The sequence below is a fragment of the Geospiza fortis genome, unplaced genomic scaffold (assembly GCF_000277835.1).
Source record: "Geospiza fortis unplaced genomic scaffold, GeoFor_1.0 scaffold41, whole genome shotgun sequence".
In the NCBI taxonomy this organism is placed as follows: Eukaryota; Metazoa; Chordata; class Aves; order Passeriformes; family Thraupidae; genus Geospiza; species Geospiza fortis.
Genome location: NW_005054299.1, coordinates 15,741,967 through 15,767,253, shown reverse-complemented (window position 1 = coordinate 15,767,253; position 25,287 = coordinate 15,741,967). Strand labels below are relative to the sequence as shown.

Below are 25,287 nucleotides of genomic sequence, written 5' to 3'. Positions count from 1 at the left end.
GGCCATGTGTCCACTTCAGCACTGAACAAATAATGTTTGGCTCCATGCTGATATCACAGGGCTCCATGCACTCATCGCTGCCCACAGTCGAGGGGAAGCCAGGAGAGTAAACCCATGTTGTTGTCAGACAGAAAGGAAAAGGTGGGTGAAACAGTAAGACAAATTTCCCTTGAGGAAAGAAGGCATTCATAGATAGTCAGAACCCTGGAGCACATCAAATGTAAAGCTAAAACCAGAAATGCCCAAGCCTTCATGAATGCTTGTTAACAGAATGTGACATTTGCAGTTTTCATATGCCTCTGAAGGATTTCAGCCAAAAAAATTATTCACCCGTTATAAACATAGTGAAAAAGGCAGATGGGCTTACCTGTAACCACGGGTGACTAAGGGATTTGTCAACGCTGAAACGTTTTCTCATCTTCACTTGAAGCAAATTGTTTATTAAATCAATGGCTGGCAAAAAAACCCAAAAATTATATTGTTAAAGTACAAATCACCTCTATCATCATTCACATGCTGCAGTAGAAATTACTTTTTTTTTGTGTGAGTGTATCCTACACTGAATTCCTTTGTATTTAACCAAGCTCTTGAATTTTCTATTTAGCTTTGCTTATGTTAAATATGGCTACAAAATAGGTATGGGGTAAGTTCCCCCTACTTTTGATGGAAACACTAAAAGCTTTACTGTGTTATTTGTTAATCTTTTTCCCTACTGATTTTAGTGATTTTCAGATATGCCTAAAAAGCTTGAGCATAATCCTGTGTTCCACAATGATATAGGTACTTCCACTATGGTATACTTTTGTAGAGGTCCTTCCACATCTGCCTGTGTATTAATCATGTATTAACCGAACATGGTAACAACACATAACCAAAGCTGGCACTGGAGAGCTCTAGAGACCAGCTTTGTAAACTTCTAGGTTGTTCAGACCTGACACTAAAATCTGTACTTCCTGATGTACAAACTAAAATTCCAGATTCAACTTTGAACCATTTCTGTGATTATAGTTCAGATAAAATATACCAGCACTCAGCAAATACCCACACATGAATTAACTTTCCTTTGGGACTTTTGAGAAGTGTCAGATTACTCATCCCATTCATCATGCATGAAATTTGTATTTCTTGCTAAATCTCCTGACTCCCCTGCCCTGAAAATTATCTAAGGCATTGTATTCCACAATTTATCTTTCACAAATATATTTACCTTATGTTTATCTAATTTGGCATAGTCTACTAAACTCAAACTATCAATAATTTTCACACTCCTTCCTAAATGAACCTTGATGTTTAAGCATTTGAATGCGGTTACCTACATACACAAACGTTCTAATAGAGAAAATTAATTTCTTTACCTTCACTAGAAATTTCCTTCCAAGGATTTGGTGGGTACATAAATGCTGCATTTTGAATCTGATCATTGATATCCTCATCTTCATTAAATGGGAATGTGCCACTGAGGCTCACATAGACGATAACTCCCACTGACCACATGTCCAGGGAGCGGTTGTAGCCTTTGCTTCGGAGCACTTCAGGGGCCAGGTACGCGGGAGTGCCCACCACAGAGCGCCGGAAGGACTTCTCACCAATGATGCGTGCAAAGCCAAAGTCACACAGCTTCACCTGCAACAGCAGCACACTTCAAACTGAGAAATCCCTGACTCCACGCCCTTTCTGCCATCACTTAAACACTGTATGCATGCAACCAGAACAAAACCCCATGTAAACCAGTCCATTAAGGTTTTAGGTTGGTGGGTTTGCAGCACACAAATCAGCCACGCTTCAGATCAAGACCTGAACTGGCCCTGCACAGACTCAGGTCTGAGGCAGTTTGTGTATTACATGGCCACAAGTGTAAGTAAGGAAAAAGTATCTCGATTCCAAACCCAGCTCATATTCAGAAGTGAATCCTCACTCAAAAGGCACAGAACCAAAGTTAAAAACACACATGAATCCCAGTCAAATCATATTCCTCTTAATCATATTCCTGATGTTTCCGCTACACAGAAATCCAACAATGAGTTTTAGTTTGAACTCAGAACCAGCCAGCTCTTGACAGAACATCCCAGTTAAATGCATTAACAGCTGGCACATGCACCAGTGCTCAAATCTTCATGATCCTACAACAGTTCCTCAACTTGAACACAGCAGGCACTCATGGAGATAAAACAATCCAGACCAAGTTCAACATGTAACCCCAAGTCAGTAAGCCCTCCTCAGAGTATAAGGAAGAGCAATGCACTAAAGGTACTTAGTGAGACAAGGGGAAAAAAAAGGGACAATTACAATACATGCAGTTCAAGTAATTCTAGAAGTCAGCTGAAAATCCCACAAGAGGTTGCTTTTTAAGCAGCAGTGTTGATATTGCTTTAAAAAAACCCTGATGAATAGTAATGAAAAGTATTGTTTAATCTTCACTCACTTGAGGGAATGGTTCTGCTGATGCTAGTAGTACATTTTCTGGTTTTAAATCACAGTGCACAATATTCTTGAAATGTAAATTCCTCAAAGCAACAAGTATCTACAAAACAAAAGAACGCTTTCAGAATATATTCAAGCAGATCAGAAGTGTCAAAAGACACACAGACTAACCAATACAGTAATTTCTATCAACACAGCCGTAAGAACTAACCCGTATATACTGTGCAAGTACTGTTTTTCCAGCTTACCAAGACTTGAAAACAAGGGGGTTTCTTTTCCCCAACCCTTTTTCCTCCCCTCCTCCTCTGTCTTTTTGAATGCTTACTGTTTCGACATTCATTTTTACATGTCCATAATGTTATGTCTTGGGAAAGAAGGGCCAAAAAATTAACATAAGAAACACTCAAAGTTCTTTTCTTGTTTATTCAGCTTTCATGAGATGTGTAGCTCTCTATGCTGTCTCTTTTAAATAACAATACAGAAAATCCTTTCTCCAAATTCTTATCTTATAATTACAAAACCCAAACCCAGCCTTTCCAAAGCAGAGGAACTGACTGCTCACCTGAGTGACCATGAACTTAGTTATTCGTTCTGGAAGTCGACTTTTCTCACTGGAAAGAATCATCTCTAGCATATCCCCATGCAGCTTTTCCATCACAACAAAGACTCTTTCTGGGGTTTCGAACATACATTCCAGGTTCACAATCCCAGGGTGGTGCAAATTCTAAAACAAAGTAGCATAGGTACATCACTAAAATAAAACAGTATGAAATAGCCTGAATTACACAGAAATGCTGACCACAAATAAAAAACACAGTTAAATAGATGCAGGTAAAAAAAATATCTGAGGAAATAAACTAGCTTAAAACAAGTGTCAACCCATGAAACACACCAGCTACTAAGGATAACTTTAATACAACTAAGCTCAAATGATTAATTTTACAGTTGATGCATGTTCTGTACTCAAGTTATTGAGTATAAGAATAATACTCAAAGATTGAGGAGCCAGTAGTGGAAAACAGCAGAAAATAATACTGAGGGAGTCAACATGGAGCCAAAGTACATGGCTTCAGTGGGATCCCCTACAGCAGGGTAGATACCACCCCCAAGTTATCAACTTGACCAAGTACTCAGGAGTTCCTGCTTTTATAAGATTCCCTCTTCCAAAAGTACTCAGAAATCACAGATGTAAATTTAAAAATCAATTCAGAACACTTAGACACAATACAAAATCTCATTAATGGTCTATTTAAGACAAAACTCCAACATGATTCCAAAACACTTTTATACCTGGAGAATGGCTACTTCATTACGAAGCTGACTTTCCTGTTTAGTTGGAAACCTCATCTTGTCAATGACTTTGATAGCCACATCTCTTCCAGTCTTCCTATGTTTTCCTAAACAGAAAGTCAGTGTCAGCCATCAAGAGGTAGAAGCAATTCATAGCTATTTAACATTACAGCAGAAATTTCCTTTTTGGGGGAAGCAGTATATTCTGTCAAGTGTACAATTACCACATATATATTTAGAATTGCAAATGGTATATGAGTAAAAGAAGTGATCAACCTCCACAGGAATTGTGTAGTTTAAACTTAAATCAGTTACCACTCTGCTGTCAGGTACACACACACTGACATTACATGGATTGGGTGAAGGTTTTGCTTGTGCAAGGGACTTGCACATGAGCAAGTAATAACTACTCCACAGAATATTGCCTCTCCTGTAAAATCAACAACAACTCAAGGCCAAAGTGAAAGCAGATCTACACACCCACTGTAGTGGTTTCATACTTTCATGGGCTCCACGTGGACAGGAAATTACACACCTAATACTCTTTGGGAACATAAGAGCAATTAGGTACCCCAAAGAACAGCAACACATTTAACACCCAAGGCAGTCTGCTGTGATCAAAAAGCTCTAAAAGGTGGTAAGAAAATGTGGTAAGAAAAACATCATTCTGACAGCACCACATATTATTCCTTGCTGCAACCTGCACCAGCCTCATGAGAAGCGTTCTGCAATACACAGGGAGGCTGTGTCCAGGGCTAAGTAAGGAGCTGCTCATGCTTCCCCAGCTTCTTCACAGCTGCACAACTGGTTTCTTTCAGTCACATCAGAGAGGTTAATGGGATCACACACTGCAAGGCCTTGGCAATGTGAGACATTTAGTACTAAACTATGACAGAACAGTAAGTCTGCACCAAAGAAAAGTGTTGTTATCCACTCAGTGAAGGGTTTGGAAGCCATTTTAGGAGAAGGGACAACAGACACAGCTACAGTGCAAGGGGCACAGAAGGTTCTACCAGCACTGCTGTGGGGAGCCCAGCCACACCTCCGCAGCCAGTCAGCCTCTCCTGCTGCTCCCTGGTAGCACTGGGGCCAGGGCTTAGGCAGGGCACAGGAACTGCTCCACGGCTGCTCTGCCAAGCAACTACTGCGCCTGCCTTTAACACCATCACGAATAAAGGGCTTATCTCCACCAGATAAAGGAAATTATATTGAAACGTAGCACAAATACAATCAATTACAAACTAGATGCAAAACACAGAAGGCAAATACTAGATTGCTAAAGAACGTAAAGCAAACCAACCCATCTAACAAAACACCTAACTACGTAAGCTGGACTACAGCTAAATCTTGCCCATGAAGAGTACCAGAAAAGCAGCTTGAAAATTCCTTCTGTTAAACAAAACACAGCCAGCCAGTTTTCAGTGCAAGTTTTACATCAGTAAGAAAATATCAAAAGTAGTTTTTTCCTGTCTCCCTTTTTTCAGACATCTCAAACTAATCAAAGTTTGAAAGGAAAAGCAGAGGGAAACTGTTCCCACTGATGCAGGAGTTGGATATCTATATCCTATAAGTTTTGATTTGCAATTTTGAAAATATTTGTCAAGAATAGGGGACACAAAAAATGCAACAGAAAAATAAAAACCCAATGCAAACCCCAGAACAATGAAAGCAACTTAATTTTTCCACTAATTGTTACCATTATTTCAGTATGACTACACAGGTGCAGATAAGCCAATATCAGAAGTTACCAGACCAAGCCTCTCCAAATACTAGCAACAATTAAGCAGTGTGTAGAGCCAGCAAAACCACAGTCTTTTATATTGTCTTTTCATACTCTTTTAGCTTGTGATTTTATATTAAGAAGTAAGCATATCCGATATATTTTAAGCCTTTATTCAGTAAAAAAAAATTCAATGAAAGTTTTTTATAAGTGTTTACTACACTTACAAGCACTTGTAAGCATTGAATCATGCAAAACACCAAGCTGAGATTTATCTACAAGGCAATTTAGGAAAAACGAAACCCAGTCATTAAAAGAAGTGTCTCCATTTGTTAATTTCTATTCATAAGAGAGGGAGGATATTTTGATTCACACTACTTTAAGAAATACAGGGGGGCAAAAAACCTGACCTCTTTCAAGAGTGATGTAAAACCAGACCAAACCGTATTTCCACCAAGCAGTTAAGAAGTAATAAAGTAGCTAACTACACAATTGGCACACAGAAAAATCAAAGCCACAACACTTCCTGATTAGAAAGAAAATGTGACAGAAGCAGAAAGATTACCACTTGTAAATCATTACTTATGACTTTTTCTTTCTTTCCAGATTTATGGTCTGTGGTTTTCTCAACACTTGAGATATAACATGAGATAAAAAAAAAAAAAAAAAAGAGAGATAGAAACAGAGTTCATATGCATTTCTAGTATTTCTTCTTTTTTTGTAATGACATACTAAAACCAAGTTATATCCTGCAACACAAGGTTTTAAAAACTAGGTGATAATACTAGACTTGAAACCTAGGACTAACACTCTTGGCAAAGAATACCTCTTTCTATTTTACCCTGCTGACAGAAATTGGTTTGCATCAAGTATGTCAATAACATGTTTGCATCCATACTATCAAACCCTAAACTATGTGTTTTTCTAATTGCTTTTGGCCACATCTCTCAGGTGTCATCCAAAACAGGTATAACTGACAGCAGATATATGACTTCTAATACTGTAAAGCACAGTCCTGGAATTTGCAATCTAAAAAATCATAAACCATGGCCAAATTGGATTGCTTTGTATTTAACTGCAGCCCAAAAAGCAATGCATATTCTAAACTGATTAGGATGCCAATGCAAAACTGTAAATGCAAGAATTTAATTGTAAGAAATACTGTACATAGAGCTGCAGAGCCACACAGCAAAGTAATCCAAACACAACTTTTAACAAGATTAACTTCACCCAGACATTCTAGATACAGCTAACTAAGTATGAAAAAGATAATTTTATCAAGCAGACATTCTACCTTAATAAATGCATAATGGAACATAATGCAATTTACCTCCATATACAATACCAAACTGACCAGAACCCAGCACTTCATCAGCAAATATTTGGTACACAGAGCTGATATCCTAATGCATGAAAAAAAGAAATCACAAATATCAGGAGTCATTAAAATGTTCAGGACCACATTAGTTATTACTGGCTAGGCTGTAATTATATTTGGCATTAATCAAAATCTGTAAAAGGTACCATCATTACACTAAGGAGTGGGAAAACACAACAAACTTTTCCTGAAGAGGATCCACTGAGCTGCACCAAAAGCAGGGGTACACATTCATAAAAACTAACAGCCATGGTAGGTAAGTAGGTAACTTCCTGCATATAACATGGACTTCTTTGCCTACAGTGCTCTGGTGCTGCTTTCTCATCCAGACACTGCTACTACCAATTACTTGGTAATACTCAGACAAATAAACATCACTGTAATACAATGCACATGACTCACCACATTCTCCTGGACCTGGCAATTTGAAACAGAGATGCTTAGAGACAATTCTTCTGCAAAAAAGAAGATAAAGCCAAGTAAGTAAATAAAAAGGGCAGACTTTTTCTAAAGAGAGTGGAAAAATGAGAATCAACAAAAACCCTTTACTGACTTGTAACCCAGAATCCGTGAAATGATTTTTAGTGTTGTTTTGCAGAAACTTCATACTCTGGAATTCATTAGATAACCCTGCAAGTTTTGCTGGGATTATTTGTCTTTTTTTGTCCTATTCCTGATTACAGAAACAGTAGAACAATACAAGTGTGTACACAATAGACAGCTGGAGAACCAAAAGCAATAGTAATTGTATCATAGTTCATTAAGTGAATAATGATTTTTGGTAGCAATAAAGAAAAATACAGGCAAGAGGAGCAGGCAGATCCCTCATAATCAAATGAATGTGGCTTCTTATCTTCTGTGGCACCAAGATATACAGAATTAATGCATAAGAAAAAGAAACAATCAAAGAAACCAAGTAACAGAATAACTGATAATTAACAAGGCAATAAAGCCCATAAGATTAAAAAAATCCTTGTTTCATGGATAAACTATAGAAGCAAATCAATCCTTGGAACATAAGGACACATTCAGGAAGTGTAATTTCCAAATAAATGTATTACATAAAGAATTCTTCAATCTGCAGCAGACATTGACATGAATTTTTCAACACAGGAATAACATTGGTGCACAGGCAAGAAGAGATATACCAAGGAAGGCAGGAAATATCCTTCTCTTTTGACTTCCAAGGTCAAAGTAAAGCATCTCAGACTAAGAGACATCTACCACTTCGGAGTCTGTCTCTCTGAAGGCATTCCAGACCAAACTGGATGTGTTTGTGTGTAACCTGGACCCTGACTTGTCAGTGGGGCTGGACTGGATGATCTCCAGAGGTCCCTTCCAACCCTAACAATTCTGTGATATTATGTTAACTTAAAGAACAAAAAGAATTAATTCATCTGCAAGGTAGATAGAAAACACACTATAAACTTACTAGCACTTTGAAAAGACACTTTATCATCTTAAAGAGAATTTAGAGAAAAAAGATGTCTGATTTTTGCCACCTGTGCTTTATCTCAAAGAAGAAATTTACAGAGAGAAGATAGGAACAATTACTAATTCTCAAAGACACCCTGAAGTCTGCATCTGAAATATGAACTCTGAGTCTTGCAGATGCCTACTGATTATTGACTATAGTCAAGTCAGTACTGAAGTAACTGTACAGAACACAAGGGAAAACAATAAAGAAGTCAGACAAAAAAATTCCTAAGGTCAACAAAAAGTGCTTCAAGGTAACTGGAAAATAAAGATACAGTTTTTGAAAGTGTTTAACAGAACACACTGAACCCTCGTCCACAGATGACTACAGAATACAAAATAACTCTGAGGTAAAGAGTGAGTTATTCCTTCCAAATAAATCCATTTTCTAGTGTCTGAAATGTGCAAGAATAAGAGCTAAGAAGCAGTCACTTCTAAAGAAATTATTAATGCCACAATTCCACACAACTTCTACAGCAGGTAGATTCTCTCTACAGTAGGCAGGTTTCTTTCTCATTTTAGCTCAGAATCATCCCACAAGAAAACAGCCCACAAAGAAACACCAGGTAAAAAGGATGGTGGCTACAAAAGATTCTTTGCCATGGGTCAGACTGGAAGGACATCCTCATTTCTAACTACCTCTGGCCACAATGGGGCATATAATAATTAAATGATGCCTTGTAGACACTTTGACACTACAAATTCCCTGCTGCTGCAAGTATTTCAAGTGCTAGCAATATCTCCCTCCTCCTTTTGGTCCTTTCATTTAAAAGCACATATTTGAGACTTTTTTAAAATTAAAATCTAATTATCTTAAGGGCTCTTGAGATACATTTCATGATTCACAAAGTGTAGGAAGAAGAGGGATGAACAGACATTTTGTGGTCTTCTGAGAATTTAAAAACCAACCTGAGTTGTCTAAAAATATGTAAATACCACTCCCTGACTCACAATAGCTTCTTATACTCCTACAATACTAAACATACTAAAATACTTCCTCTCAGCATCTACCAATGCAGTTCTAGTCCCTACTAATGTCAATGGAATGCTATTATTTATATCTGAAAAACTAATTGTTTTGGAAAAATCAAGTGTCTTTGCAAATCTGTCAGCAACAGTAAGCCTTAGGTGCTAGAAAGCAAAGAGAATTTTGGTGTATCTATATAGAGATATATATGTACATATATGTATGAAAATAAAAATTCCATATCAAAAATGGCATTTTATGTGTGTATAAAGCCAGGTATAAGGTACCATCTCCCAGGTATGTTTCTTCACTGTAATTACATACCAATGCTAGTACTGGCATTTCATAGTTTACTATTTTAGACCATTGCTGCATTTGCAGGAAGTGCCTTTACCTCAGAGTAGCATTTACATGTTCTTAACTGTTGCTGATGCAGAGTAGCCAGATATCAGAGACAGAGAAACTGATCTCAAAATCTACTGCATAAGAAATTTTTGCTGCAAGGAGATTAAAGAGTAGCTAAAATTTGAAAGGGAACTAAGAAGTTAAAGCATAAATCTCAGTACAGAATGAGAATGAATGTTGTTGCAAGGAACAAGGAGATGTCTTAAAAGAAAGAAAACAATATATTAAGTTTAGTGGAGCCTTGATAATGAATACAATCCTATGCCAGATGAAAAAAGGGAGGGAAGGTGCATAAAAAGAAGAACAGGGTACTTTTTATAACTACCCACAGCTTAGAAAAAGTTTTTTACATCACTGATGGTATTTACATAGCAACACTAACTCTTTTTTTCTCCTTAGCTACTGACATCTCATAGAATTTTAAAAATATAAACATATATAGGTACTAACATCAAAAAAATCCAAATTTGGTTCTTTCAAAGTGTATGCATATAATCTGAATATATTTATTTAGTTATGTATATTAGAAATATCTAATCTGTACTCCCTTTTTACATCTGCATGTGTTCTTAGTGATCCCACAATAAAACTTTGCATTCTGCATTTATATTGTAAATCTGATTCTTTACCACTTTCTGCTTCAAAGGATTAAAGGATTTGCCCATCCCCCACAAACCTGAAAGTCATTTTTTAGAGACTCATGGCAAATGATGAACCAAATTCAGCAGATAACCAACAGACAATACTTCACTCTAAATAAGCACTGTTCCCAAAGGAATCACTACCACCAGCAGCTTCAGCACATGAACAAGAGCACCTCGTCTGCCTGCTTACTGTGATCTTTTCCTTGTCCTGCAGCAGTGCAAACGCTAGGCTGAGGAGTGACTGGCATCAAGGCCTGACGGATGGCTTTCTCCCAGCCCTGAGCTACATCAAGTCCGACTCCAGAGGCAGCAAGAACTGGACTGTGATGAGTGCTGCCATTGTTCTCGCCAACAAAGTACACCATCGTGTCAGTGATGATCTCAAAACAGTAGGGGTTGCTGCCCTGCACCACATGTGAAAAATCTCGAGGCTGAGTCACCTGGAGAATTTCTGAAAGTGGAATCTCCTGAAGAAAGATATTAGAAATTAAAAAATGGAAATGCACATAATATTTTAATATACTAACACCCATAATTGCAAGCGTTGCAAAGAAACCAAATCAAATACATCAAAAAACCAAAACCAAAACACCAAGCTTCATAAATAAAATTGATCTGCACATCATAAATAAAATTGATCTGAATATCTATATGCAAGCCTAGACAGACTTTCAGGCTCACCACAGTTCTCTCCATACAACTACTATTTTCTACTCAAACTACATTTATGTTCATCATGAGACACACCCCCACTGCATGGGTAAGTGATGCACAAATAGAGAATGACCATTTTCCCCTTGCAGTTTTATACGGCTTAGGCAGAGAAGAGCAGGAGGGGGAGAAAGTGAAACAGTAACATTAAGGAGTGGATGCAGCTATACACATTAATCAATAAGCACTGCTTTGTGCATCAGAATCATTTTGGGTAAATATAATACAGATATTAGCAGATATTATCTGCATACAGTTATTATCCTCTACCTGGTCAGTTTAAGACCATGGTACAAGAGTATTACAGAACAGATCTCATGGAAGAAATGGTTTCATGTTCATGCTAGGTGGAGGAGGACATTCCACATCCATGGCAAGGTGCAGGTGCATGTCACTTGCAAGACCAGTGAACAAGCAGTGAACAAACATGAACAAGATGAACACCAGGCAGGCATTAGGAGGATAAGAGACAGCAGCTGATTGAGATGAAGAGCAAATAAATGTAAAGGCAAAAACTGTGAATTACTCTAACAGCAAAGACAAACAATCATATCTAAGCAGTTAAAACAAGGGGAGCAAAGGGGCAAGTGAAAGGACTAAAAGCAGTGATGTAATGGAGCAACAAGCAAGGAACATATTTTACCAGGTGTGTTTTGAATGCACAGGGCAATACAAGTATCAGAGAGGTCTGAGAAGAGACTGCATTGGTCAAGATAGGGATGAAAAGGATCTGGGCAAGTTTAGCTGGGTGTACAGAGAAAAGGCTTGATCTTAGAGATGGTATAAAGGAAGAAGCTGCAAGATTTGGACCCCCACCTAAAGGCATAAGACAAGAAAGGGAAAAGTCCTGTTTACACATTCAAATGCATTTTCTGAATATTCCACCACCAAACATAACCCTTTATTGACAATACACTATGCTTCATTTATATAAACATAAGGCTATACACTAAATCTTCCTGTAAATCTTGCTTGAAACTTTCAGTTGTACAGTAGGGACTAATTGAATTTGAGGAACATTGAAATAAAACACATAAGCATGCAAACTTTCAGTCACTACTCAGAGAACACAAAAATTCAAGCCTTCATTCAAATGGTGGCCAAAGAAATTCTCTGGTAATTGTGAGGAAAGCTTAATATGCCAGGTAATTCAAGAGAACAGCACATGCAAAAATGTAAGGAGAGACATACTCAAGGGAATTAGAGCAGGAGCTGCAAGCAACTTCTCAGAGTTAGTCGTGGTCCTTCTCACTTACAGGCTTTGGGCAACAATTAACCTGGTCACAGTTTTGATTCAAAAAGAGATGGGAAAATGGAGATAATACGTAAACTGCTCACAGTAGACTTCATATCTATAAAGCACTGAATTAATCAAGTGAAACAATTATTACTCATCATTAATTACCTTATAATATTTTGTTCCAGATTCATTTTGAAATAGTGTGAGGCATTTGCTGTCCAGTCTCCAGTAATGTCTTTTTCTCTACAAAATGCACAGTACAATTACGTAAGAATAAACCTCTCATATGGCTTTTGCTATCTCATTATTTAAATTTTAAAATGCTTTAATTACTGTGATAATCATTCAAAATTAATCTACAGTAATCTGAGACTAAAGAAATGAAAAAAATAAACTTTGGGAATAAAGACTTTGTCTTAATTGAAGAAGAAGCTCAAAATTATTTCCAAAAACTAGCAAAAATATCACTTACCTTACAGCAAAAGCAGTGACAACAAGAGTTATCTCATATAGGAAAAAATAGTTACTAGACAGGTTTTACTCCAGGTGCATATTCTCAGAAAATCTGAATCATTTAAATTTAGTGACTACCGTAGGAGTCATGCTTCCTCCCTTCATGCCCACATACCAACATTGCAAGGGTTCAAGCACAGAACAAGCCTAACAAGTCCTTAATTCTTCCATCAATATAGAGGCAAAACAGACACATTATGAGATTCAAATGAAAAAATATAAGAAAAAAAACCCAACATGACAGACTACATCGCCATTTGTTGGACGTACCCACCAAAAAGAAATCTCCCCAACCAAAAAGTAACATGGATTAACTGTTGTATATAACTGTCTTGTAATTTAAGCAGAAGAATATTCCTCAAAACAAAGAAGCTTTTAGAAAGCTAATATGGTGTATGAATCAAAGTATCTGTAAGATACTTTGCTTGCAGTACGCTCATATAGTTAGAAAACCACGTCCATTTTTCTGGGACAAAAACCCAAGACCCTTAACCTTAACTTAGGATAACATAATATTATTTGTTATATTTATTTTTTATATTTATATTGTATTATATTTATATTTTATAAACTTTGTCATATTAAAAGCAAAACTTTTTTTTTGACCATATTTAAGCAGAGCTTAAATCACTTCACTCAGGGAGACGCTAAGTCAACCTATAGGAGTTAGACAAAGAAAACTAGATCAAAAATGGATTTAACTAAAAGGAGTTCCCAGACAGCACTGGGACAATGGGTGAAACCAAAGGTGTAAACCCCTCATTTCAACATATATGCTCTTTATTAAATTGTGAATCAGGAAAGACTTTGGAGGAGAGGAATTAAGGAAAAGGCTGGTAACTTACTCAGGGGTTCAAAATCTGCCCCATACCCTACTCTGAGAAAGGATGGGACCAAGGTCAGAAAAAGAGTAAAGATGATGACACAGAAATTTCTCATTTTAAAGAGTGAAACATCTTGTTATCAGGGAGCACAAGAAGCACACAGATCGTGCTGTTAAAATGAACCTGTCTGGAACTGATAGGAAGGCCAGTTGTTTCAGGAATAGGAAACAGTCTGACATTGCTGAGAACAGAACGGTCAAGGGAAATAGCCGATGTTGTAATGCCCAATACGGAAGTCTCCTCCCATTAGGAAGCTCTGTGAGATCTTGTTTGGCTGACTATCCTTTGGGTCAGGATACTTCATTTGACTGGCCTTTTTCAGTTGATGTCACCGAAGTAGCAGCCAGACTGACAGATGAAGAAAATCAAACTAAACTAAGTTGTTTCATCAGATCACTGTTCTAAGGGGAGGCTCAAAAAAAAAGTCCATGGGAAAACATACTGGTTGTACTGAAAGTTTAAATCAGAGCTGAATACCAGGTCTGCCCTGAACAGTTCTGCTAGAACCATTCACCTCTGTCTGCTACCTGGCCTTAGTTTTTCCAGAGCCAGCTGATGATAATTGTGACTTTTATGTAGTCTTGGCTGTCACTACATCTAAAATACGCTAGGTACTTATTTTGGATTGTGATAAATACATCTAGGTACTAGAAAACTGTACCTTAAAGACATGGTTTTTAAGGTAGCTTCACGAAGACCATTTACAGCAGTCAGTTTAGCTGACAAACACAAAAAGTGAAAACATTACAATATAGAGCTGCCTATTATCACCCTTCCAGTTGATTTCATCAGAACTTAAATAACTTTGCTTCTCTAAATTCTCTACGGCTCCTCCAATCAGATGCCACAGAGATAAAGAATGCAAAAGTATTTCTGCTGCCTTTCATGAACAGTCTCAGTATGCCATAATGTTCTCCATGTGATCTGGGAACTTCTTAAATTCCTCCTTTTTAGTCATCTACCAAAAAACAAAAGGACTGATTCACTTCCTCCCATCAGACAATACTAAGGAACCCTGTTATTTTGCCTTGTCTTCCTCCTCAATACACAAAAATCAAGTAGCTTGCCTACTCAATTAAGGTAGCATTATTGGTGGCACTGGCAACAAACAACACAGTCTCTTTGGGGGACACTTTCATACCCAAGGACATACAGTCAACCCACAACTCTTAGAGTGAATTGCTAGAGGAATTAAGGGTTCCCATATCTACACATAACTATTTACAAACACCTAGATCATCAGAATAATACTCTCAACCATTTCAGTACACATAATATTCTTATGAATTCCACCTTTTCACATAGTAGAACAGAAAAAGAGACACAAGTATTTAGTTCAACTACTAAAGAGAAAGATGACACAAACAAGTTATTCTAAGTTACTTTCTTAGGAAAGCTGGAATACTGCATATGCAATTCATTTGAGACAATGTAGAGATGCTTTTCCTTCTTAAAGGGGAGAAGGAAAAGTACTGTTCAATCATCACATGAAGAATTTTGAATAAATTACACTTTCTCCCTGGAACCAGATTTCTGTATAATGAACATCAAATTTAAAATTATACTCTAGTCAGAAATAAAATACACTAGTTTAGAGAAATAATTTAGGAAGAAACTGAAGTAACTGACCAGGTTGTCTCTACTAGTGTAGTGGACCATCCATCCTTCTTTCACCATTGTACTGCTCTTCCTCTTTGTGTGTTTGATTGACTGTACAACTCGCATGAGAGGAATATTATTGCTTGTTGAAGGACTAAAAAGAAGATACAACAGTTTAACATGCAACAAGTTAAAATACAACAGTACTGCAATTATACTTGTTTTATGCATTTAGTCCATAATTTTCAGGAACAGACATCTTTTATGCATTTAGTCCATAATTTTTAGGAACAGACACTGTGGTTACAGTCCATAATTTTCAGGAACAGACACCTTTTCTTCCCATGCAGATTTAGTTGATGGATGAATTTGATAAGGCATCTGAGCTCCTACTAGGTCTCCTAGGGCAAGTATTGCAGTACTTAAGGAACAGAGAAGAAACACACTGGACTGAGGACACCTACAGAAATTATCCTCTTTCAAAACAATCTGCTGAGACTGCTGCTCTTTCATGCCATTTTACACCACAGAAATATAATTAACATCAGCATAACTATCATTTCATCTTGTCTATGTAAGTTGATTATGCTGCTTCATAATATTGTGGTTAATGAAGGTCCCTATTAAAGCAAACTTTCAACTTAAGAAAACATAAACCAGGGTGTGTTAAATCACAACTGTACTAGAAAAATCTATCAATGCTAAGGTATATTAACTGTCCTGCAGACAAAGGTTTGATAATCTCTAAGAGAGCCATTAATTAAACATACAGGTTTTAATAGCCCTGAAAATGAAGCTAACCACCAAGGTGCCTGCCTTACACCACTACATGTGGCACTAGCAGACACACCTGTAAACACACATTGTGAGGTAGTGTCAAAACAAAAAATGTAAGGATGCTTTAACATGGCCTGTTGTTACACTACAGAGTTGGCTACAGGATGCTGCCATGACAAAAACCTGGATTGCTTCAAATCTGATTAGAAATAAATGGAAAAAGCCCACTTAGAGGTAGATGTTGCTTCCCAGTCAGGAGAACCTTGAGCTATGAATCACTGAAAGTTGGAAGGTATCATTATATGCTCTCCCTCACAAATTTGCTATTAAGCCCTGAGCTACAGTGATGTTTAGTTTGACCAAATACAACTGCACTTATCTTATTAAGAATGACTAAGAAAATCAGGATGACACTACTCAGAATAATACAGAAATAAAAAGATCAAATTTGATTTAAGGAACTATGTTAACAGCTATTGAATAAAAGACTTCAGAAAAATCACTTTCAAGATAAATAAAGCAAACTATTGCATAACATGCATAGACTATGATGCCAATATTAAAATATCCCAACTAACGCCTTTTAAATCCACACATATATAATGGTAACTAAATTAGGCTCAAGTCACAGAGACCTTAACCACGCATTTGCTTTGTTAAGCTCTAAGTTCTATCCTGCTTTAATAAACTGGTTGTATTTCTTCAGTAACTGCCACAGCATAACACTTTTTCCAATTAGAAGAGGCTATATTCTTTTAGTCTACTTATGTTTCAGATTTTCTTGAGATAGGAGAACTTTACGAAGTGTTTTCAAGCTTAAAAAAAAAACCCACACAAAGGGAAAATACTATTTCAGCAATAAAACTGGGCTAATTGGAAACGTTTTGCTCATGATATTGAGCAACACATATCCTGAGCAAAGAAATCCATCCTGTAACTCACCTGATTGTTTTGACAGCTTCCTCATCTTTGTCTGTATCGAGGTCAGATGGATCCATAAAAAAGATTTTGTCCTCTGGAGGAGAGGGCTCTTCGGCATCATCTAGAACTCGACTACCATCACTGTTCATTTCACTGCTATCAACTTCCATCGGCATATCCAAGTCCTGCCCTGGGCTAGCAGGTTCTGGAAACAACACAAGTCAGACATTATTTCACACACACAACTAAAAAAAAATAAATAAAAATCCTCCAAAACCCAACTTTTTTTTTTTTTTTTAGTTAACACTTATTAAAATAAACAAAGAATTACAATCACAATATACAAAATCTTCACACACTTGATGTAAGATGGAGAATATACTAATGAACATCATCAATTTGATTTTGCTAAATGCCAAGGCAAGAGAGATCCAACTAAAACACAAACCCTTCTGAAAGAAACAGAGCGAAAAGCTTAAAGTCTACACCTTAATCTCATTAAGTAATTCTGTTCCACAAGTAATCAGGACAAAGTAACCTTTCAATGGCAAGAGATGACCCAGAGAATTATTCCTGTGCAAACTAAATTCTCCATTAACACCAACCCAGCTCCACTCTCCCTGCTCTTGTAGTCCATAATAAGAAAAATAAGAAAGAAAAGGGGAGCTGTGGAATTGCTGGAAAAGAGAAAAGCAGAACAGATCTTATTCACTTGTGATTTTCTGTAGGCAGAAATTTAAAGTTTTCAAAAGCTGTACAACTGGCACTGTGGAAAACTAAGAATTAAGACACAAAAATTTGTCTTGTAATATGTCTGTAGTTTTTATGGCTGGTTTTTTGTTGGTTTGTTGGTTTGTGTGGGGTTGCTTTTGTGTTTGCTTTTTACCTGGGGTAAGTTCAATTAAGAATGGGAGAAAGAACAGAAAATAAATTGCTCTTTACACCTTCAGAAGAATTACATGAAACCATAGTTCACAAACTATGTGGCCTTTAGCATCACAAGGGCAGTAAAATCAAGCTGCAGCAACATCATGTTGCACATTGCTGTTCACAGCCACCAACCTCAAGATCCAGGAAAGAGCCTGGGAGCTGGAGAAGGTTAGCATGAATGGATGGGATATATTGTGCAATGGCAACAGACCCTAGCACAGCTGTTGCCCAAGGCTCTGAATCAAGTTGTACAATTTGATGCGATCTGCACCACATCACTTATTTTGTTTGTGTGACAAGGCAACACAGCCACAGAATGGCTGAAGTTGGAGGAGATTTTTAAAGCCACCTGGTCCAACAACCCCCTGAGTTCATTTCTCCCATCTGTTGAAGTCCCTCAGGATAGCAGCACAAACCCTCTGTCATATTAGCCAGTCCTCCCAGTCACTTGCAAACCTGCTGAGAGTATACTCTGTCCCATCAAGATCATTAATGAAGACGTTAAACAGGACTGGACCCTTTACTGACCCCTAGGGTACACCAGGAGCTATTTGCCATTGATAATCACTCTCTAGGCCCTTCATTCAATCAGTTTTTAATCCCTATCTGCTCATCTACCTCATATTTCATCAGTTTAACACTGGTTTAAAACTTACAAAAATACTCTAAACATTCTTCCACAAAGTGTTCTGCACATTCCTCTTACAATTTTGCAAGGTCTATTCAGAAAGCAATCCTACTTCATTGAGGTTTCCAGAAATTAGAGTGCAGTTCTTTCTTTTGGTTTGGCTTGGGGTTTTTCTCCTTTCTCTTTTATCTCAAACACCTCAGCTAACTGTGGCCAGTAAGATATGAGAAAGTGGTAAAAAATGGTATGTGTCTTTAGGTATTAATGTTTTCAAGTATGTATTTCATGGTGAACAATGAGCAGACCAATCACAACTGATCTTCAAATTTTGTACATTGAGGTGGCTTCTAGATTTTTCATTTCCATTAAGCAATCCCAAGCAAAGCATAGTGAACTTGTCAAGACTGATTAAGTAAAATTTAAGTCACCAGAGTGTTTTACAGTGAATCTTTTTCATTTTAACTGAAAAAATTGACAAGATAAATAAAAATATGTCAAATACTGAGAGAGGAAGGAAGTAAATACTAATGTATTTAGTTTTCAGCCACAAAAGATCTCTCAGTATTTGAAAGCATGTTTCTCATCTTACCTCCATTGAAAATAACCTCTCCAAGACAGTCTCGAGGTACTTTAGGTGCACAGCGTTTGTGACAGTTGAATCTGCAATCTAAAACAGCAGATAAATAAGCCCATGATATCAGAACCTGACTCCCACCCAGACACTAACATTTATCATTCACTTCTTCCAACACTAACTTCAGTTCAGATTCATACATTTGCATGTAACTGAAGACAGCACCAATGAGGTCACCTCCAGGAGGAAATTAGCAATCTTGTCCTTATGTCACATGTTGATTTGTCCCACCACTATTTATTATGTCAGTACTTCCCCTTCCAGTACAAAATGGTTTGCTACTTCTGTAGCTTCTTCTGCAGCTATTTTTTCCCTCATGATGCAATTTCTCCCATTCTTTCATTTGTTCCACATCCTTTTTTCCATTGCTATATGATTTAATTGTCTCATCTCTAACATTTTTCCCCACCAGCCAACTAAGACTTGCAGACATCAGAGTCTGATCACACAACATCTATGATCACACAGCTACATCAGAGCAAACATGTTCTGCAGTAAATCCTGAAGTCCAGTTCCCCTCTCATTCAGGTTACAGATTTGCCTGACTACTCAAGCTCCATTTCTTGTTGACACAGGGCAGACAGAATAATGTTATGTCCAGATTTGGCCTGACTTGGGATGGAATCTCAGCTGGATGTGTGCCATTTCTGCACCCGAGGTATCAGATGCAGCCTACTGAACCAAGTCCAGCATACAACATTACTGGTATGAACAGGAATTTCCTTTATTAGTCGCATCCCTGTGATTTTCAATTCCATCAACACCATGAATCTCAAAACTCCCTACTGCCCCCACAATTGTTTTCATATTGATAGTTTAACCTCTTTTTGCTATCCAAAACAAGCTTAATGTGTTTTTCTTTTAAGCCCAGACAAGAGAAAAGCCATTATCTCTCCATTTTTAGTGGCAGAGGAGCCAAATTTTGCAGCAGAATACAATATTGCTCAGCTTCTGAGTGCCTAAAAAGATGCATCCTAGGAGACCCATTAACAGTATTTTACAGCCATGGCTTCAGTCCATATTATGAAATACAATTACTTCACTACTTTAAAGAAGGCTGGAAGAAACAGAGACATTTCAAATCCTGTCACGAAACTAGAAGACTGAATCTAGCCTAAAAAATTAAACTATACTCAGAAACATTCCTGGGTACTGCAATGCAATTCTCTAGTCTAGTAAATAGCTACAAACATCCCCTAGCAAGCTTTTGGCCCACAGCATTAGCATAATCTCAAACAGTTCCAAGGTCTAGCTCATAAACCAGAGCATCCTATGAAATTGCTCCAGGCAGTCTGCACAGAGCCACCCAGGCTGGGATGCTAAGAAAATTTGTTCATGAACACGGGTCATTCTGTCCCAGCTGACCTCAGTGTCCGGGAATGTTTCTGGGCACATTTAATTTATTACCACAAATTCAGCCTTAGCATCTCAAACATCATCCTAAGAGCCCAAATAGCAATGAATTAAATCAAGAAATCCAGGGCTCTTACGGGTAATCAGAAACTCAAAACTACTAAAAGACCCCAAGCTTTGTGAATGTGCACAAGGAAGTTGGTGGGAAAACTTAAGAATCTGTAAGAAAAGTCAGTATGAAAAAATTTGAACTGCTTGATATCAATTCCTGATATATTAAAAATAAGTATAGGATCTTACTGCATAAATGAAGGCCTATTAAGACACTTATTTCTGTCCTGCACATATACATGGCATTTCTCTAGGCTTGTTTTCCATGCACAAATGCTTACAACATGCATACAAATAATATTTTTATCCAGTGCCATTTAATTCCCTGAAACTGACGTGGTAGCTCCATTTGTTCAGCTGGATACAGTCATAGCAATTGTATATGGCCAGCAGCATCTCTATGTTAAAACCACAAGGCATCTTTTTCAGGCTTCATTATTTTTGTATCATGTGTATCCAAGAGACACATTGACTGGAAAAAATATCAAAACCAGTTCAGGATGCAGACTTTAAACAGACTACAAAGACTGCAAATAACAACAGAAATGAAAAATAAAACTACTTCCTTACTCACACGAGACAGCAGTATTACTAGTCAAAAAAAAAAGGTTAACACAGCTTTTAGCTTAGAATATTTTCTCTCCTCTAATAAAGCAAACTGAAAATGTATTAAGTGACCTCTCTCAAAAAGCTGACCTTCAATACTCCCGTTTGACAAACTCACATGAGAGAAATGGAAACTCCTTTCCATATTAATGTTTATGATTCATTACTCGACTTTTGTTTCCTGCAACAAAGCCAACAGATCTGCACTAACTAGTAATAAAAAGCCAGAAGATCACGTTAGTTACACCCTAGGAACCACATGGAAGAGCCTGAGAACTGAAGCCATGCATGTTAACATATGCTACATAAAAACCATGCAAGTTCAGCAGAAGCACCTACCTCCAAAAGGTAATAATCAGCATCCTGTACTACAATACAATGAAAACTCACAGATTCCTTAGTGGTCAGTCTAGAATGCAGATACTGAACAAAAGGAAGCATTTCCCATTTTTATTAATTCATAAGTATCCTTTTAGAATTACAGTGTTTTCAATCTACACAATTAAATCTTATTTTTCAGAAAAATGTACAATGCACAGCTTACTACAATAAAAATGAGGGCTGCTGTGATCTTCTGAAAATTATTTTTCAAAACTTACATGTCCCTATTTTGCAGTATACAGCCAGCTAAGTTGCAATCAGTCTTAAAGACAAGACCTTTACTGAAATTTCCTGCTACAGCAGCAAATTAAAGGTTTACCTTTACACTGCATTCCTTGGCGAAACAGGCCCTTCAGCAGCCGTTTGCAATACTGGCAGATGGTGGGACGAGTGTAAGAGTGAACAGCAAAGGTGTGTGGGACCTTCACTCTGCAAAGCACCATCTTATCCATCCAGATGGGGCGGCCACTCCAAGAGGGAATCCTCTTACTAGGTTCTGGGCAGCAACGCTGGAATAAAGTAGGAATACATAATTTGCACCAGAACACTTCTACTGCCATGACTGCTTTGAAAAGTCACAGCAGTCAGGTGAACTGCAAAAAGGCAAAACTGCAGCCATTTTTAAAAAGGACAGAATGGACAACCCTGGGAACCACGGACCTTTCCGCCTCCCCTCTGTATCTGGGGAGATCACAGAGATCCTACTAGAAGCTATGCTAAAGCACATGAAGGGAGGAAGTGATTCAGGACAGCGAGCAGCCTTCCATGAGTGACTCCATCAGTGGACAAGAAAAGGGCTACAGGTGCCATTTATCTGGAATTCTGTAAAGCCTTTGACACAGTCACCATAACATCCTTCACTCTAAAGTGGAGAGATGGATTCAATGGGCAGACTTTTAGGAGTTAAGGAATTGGCTGGATGGTCACATCCAGAGGGTAGTGGTCAATGGCTCAGTGTCCTGATAGACATCAGTGACAAGTGGTGCCCCTCAGGGTTGATACTGGGACCAGAGTTATTAAAAGTCTTTACCAATGACAGACAGTGGGAGCGAGTGCACCCTCAGCGCATTTGTGGATGTTACCCAGCTGAGTGGTGCAGCTGGCACACTGGAGGGACATGATGCCATCCAGCAGGACCTGGATAAGCTCGAGAAGTGGGTCCCTGTGAAACTTATACGGCTCAACAAGGCCAAGTGCTGGCACTGCACCTGGGTTGGGGCACCTTCCTGTATCAACACAGGCTGGGGATTGGTGTCAGCCCTGTTGGGAAGGACTTAGGGGTCCTGGTGGATGAAAAAAAATGCCAGTCGGGCTGTAAGGGAGGTGTTGGCTCCAAAAGTGACCAGGCAAAAAGGCAACCTGGCCAAAAAGCTTTAAGAGGACATTCTGGTATTGTAAAACAAACCCATGAAAATGCCAGATGGAAAAGCCTTACAGAAAGCAGGAAGTTATGTATGAACCTTTATTTCCACAGAAGATAAAATGCTAGAAATTCACTCACAACATTCATTTTCTGAGCAACCTGACAAGGTGCAGACAGCACATACAAACCTCCATACAGAAGGTAAAACAGAAAGCACTGGAGGCAGGCAAACCAAATTGCAATCACCACCTCAAACTATCAGTTTTTAGAAGCAAGGTATAGCACGCTGGATAGCTTACTAAATTAGGCAAAACTATTTAGAAAATTCAACAATTATTTAGAAAACTAAACCCCCTCAAACAAAATTTTTGAAATGAAGTTAAAAGAAAAACTTTAGCAATTAAAACAGAAGAAGCATTGAGTAAAATGAAGAGGTATCAAAAAGTACTAAACACGCACATAGAAGTCAAAAAGTTAAATTGTGTGATAAATGCTTACAATTCTATGTTCACTGAATAAATCTTACCAGAAGTCAAAAACATCAAAATAAATACTTTTCATTACTCGAGACTAAGCTTTTATAGCCTCTAGCTAAAAAAAATAATGTTCTTGAACTAGACGATATGATTTGTAATTTAAATAGTGGTAAGAATAGTTATAGTGTGAAGTAACAGATGATTAGAAAAGCCTAAGGCACAAACAAATGGATCTAATCCTTGCCTGTCCTGTCTTATGATTCCAATATAGTTGGGATATACTTGATAATTGATATTTTTAATGTAACTGATAACCTCTCAGCAATCATCACAACAAGGAACTACTATGGATGTCTGTTTTTACTGTAAGCCCTTCATCCCCTACACCCTCCTTGATAGGGTTTGGGGTTTTTTGGATTAACTCTGTTAAAAGCTTCACAGCAGATGAGGAACACTCTTCCCCAGTATAAAAGCTTACAATTTGTATTGCTTTGGCCAAGTGACTAATCTATGCTGATAGAATAATTACAGAAGTAATCTGTATTACTAAGAAGGCAAGATGTTTTACCATTCTGAAGCCAAAGTTCTCAGGATTTCATTTAATCATGAGTGAAAGGCCAACAACAAAATTATATATAAAACTTATAATTTATTTCCTGTTGCATCTCTCACAGTAATAATAAGCACTAAGTGTCAAAGTCTAAGCATCACCATATTTTAAAATTCACTAAAACCAATCATAATGGTTAAGCTTGACCCCCACATACTCATCATGAGCCACCTAAAACACTAGCTAGTTCTCCAGACGTTAAAGAACTTAAAACAGAAATTGTTTCTTTCACACTACATACTTCTTCAGAGGCAGAGGATGTGTGTTCAGCTTGTGCTGGTCTTGGAACTGAAAGCCCTGCTCCTGGCAAAGACACGTTAGACAGGCGCCTCTTCCTCACTCCACTGCAGTTGTTTGGAATCTTGAAGGCACATCGCTTATGGTAATTTAACCCACAACCTGGAAGAGGAGTTTGTTTATTCAAAAAACCTCCCAATATTCAAAGTAAAAAAAACAGTACTAATATTTTGACAAAGGAGTTTTAAAAAGATGACCCAGGACAATGGCAAAGGCAGAAATAGACTGTTGTGTCAAATTCTCTGATTTTAGTGTTCTTGATGCGATTCACAAAAACAGCTTTTTCTCCAGTAAGCCCAGTTCTAGTAACAAGGTTTAACACTTGGAAGCAGCTGATCTCCCAGCACCAGGAGGCTTTCATCACTCCCTCACTTTGGAGCACAAGAACCAAGAAGAATTCAGTGAGAAGGCAGTGTTAGTACCTGACAGCAGGCTGCAGAGTGCTCCACAGCCAGCTGGATGAAAGCCATAAGGAAAGGGATTCCCCTTTGGGAGTCTCTCCAAACTATGTGGTCCTTGTGCAAAGAACACAAGGTTGTAAGCTAGCTATTTTTTTCAAAGTGGGAAACAACAACACTTCTTAAGTCATTAGCCCAAGGTCATGCATTAGCCCAAGTTTGCATTAATGCCAAGATCAGAACTTCAGTTTTCCAATGTACAAACCATTCCAGCTAGGAAATACTGTATTTATCACTTGCTAACATACCGAACATGATACAACTTCTTCCTCATCTCATATAGATATACACACACACAAATACACTAAATATCATAGACTGACTTACCCTCACATTTTAATCCTTGTCGTACCAAACCCCAAAGCATCTCTCCACAGTAGTCACAAAAAGTAGGAGCCTTGTAGGAATGCACATAAAGTGCATGAGGACGGATCTGGAAATCTTCAACTGTAGCCAAAGCTTTTAAAAAATTGCAGTAAGTTATAACTCTTGTC

General features: G+C 37.8%; 1 protein-coding gene across 2 annotated transcripts in view; it reads right to left on the bottom strand.

Annotated features, from left to right (window-relative positions):
* The window catches only part of PRKD3 (protein kinase D3), a 40,818-nt gene that overhangs the window by 3,176 nt on the left and 12,355 nt on the right, over positions 1-25,287 (bottom strand). For both annotated transcript variants that reach the window (XM_031060754.1, XM_005416240.3), the window contains exons 3-17: positions 25,121-25,252; positions 24,280-24,437; positions 21,909-22,098; positions 19,094-19,171; positions 16,968-17,151; positions 15,279-15,402; positions 12,418-12,495; positions 10,492-10,768; positions 7,212-7,264; positions 6,762-6,834; positions 3,712-3,818; positions 2,984-3,145; positions 2,423-2,521; positions 1,356-1,623; positions 368-453 (exon numbers count right to left, since the gene is read on the bottom strand). In XM_031060754.1, coding sequence (XP_030916614.1) covers positions 368-453; positions 1,356-1,623; positions 2,423-2,521; positions 2,984-3,145; positions 3,712-3,818; positions 6,762-6,834; positions 7,212-7,264; positions 10,492-10,768; positions 12,418-12,495; positions 15,279-15,402; positions 16,968-17,151; positions 19,094-19,171; positions 21,909-22,098; positions 24,280-24,437; positions 25,121-25,252 — 2,069 coding nt within the window. The remainder of the gene's footprint in view (positions 1-367; positions 454-1,355; positions 1,624-2,422; positions 2,522-2,983; positions 3,146-3,711; positions 3,819-6,761; positions 6,835-7,211; positions 7,265-10,491; positions 10,769-12,417; positions 12,496-15,278; positions 15,403-16,967; positions 17,152-19,093; positions 19,172-21,908; positions 22,099-24,279; positions 24,438-25,120; positions 25,253-25,287) is intronic.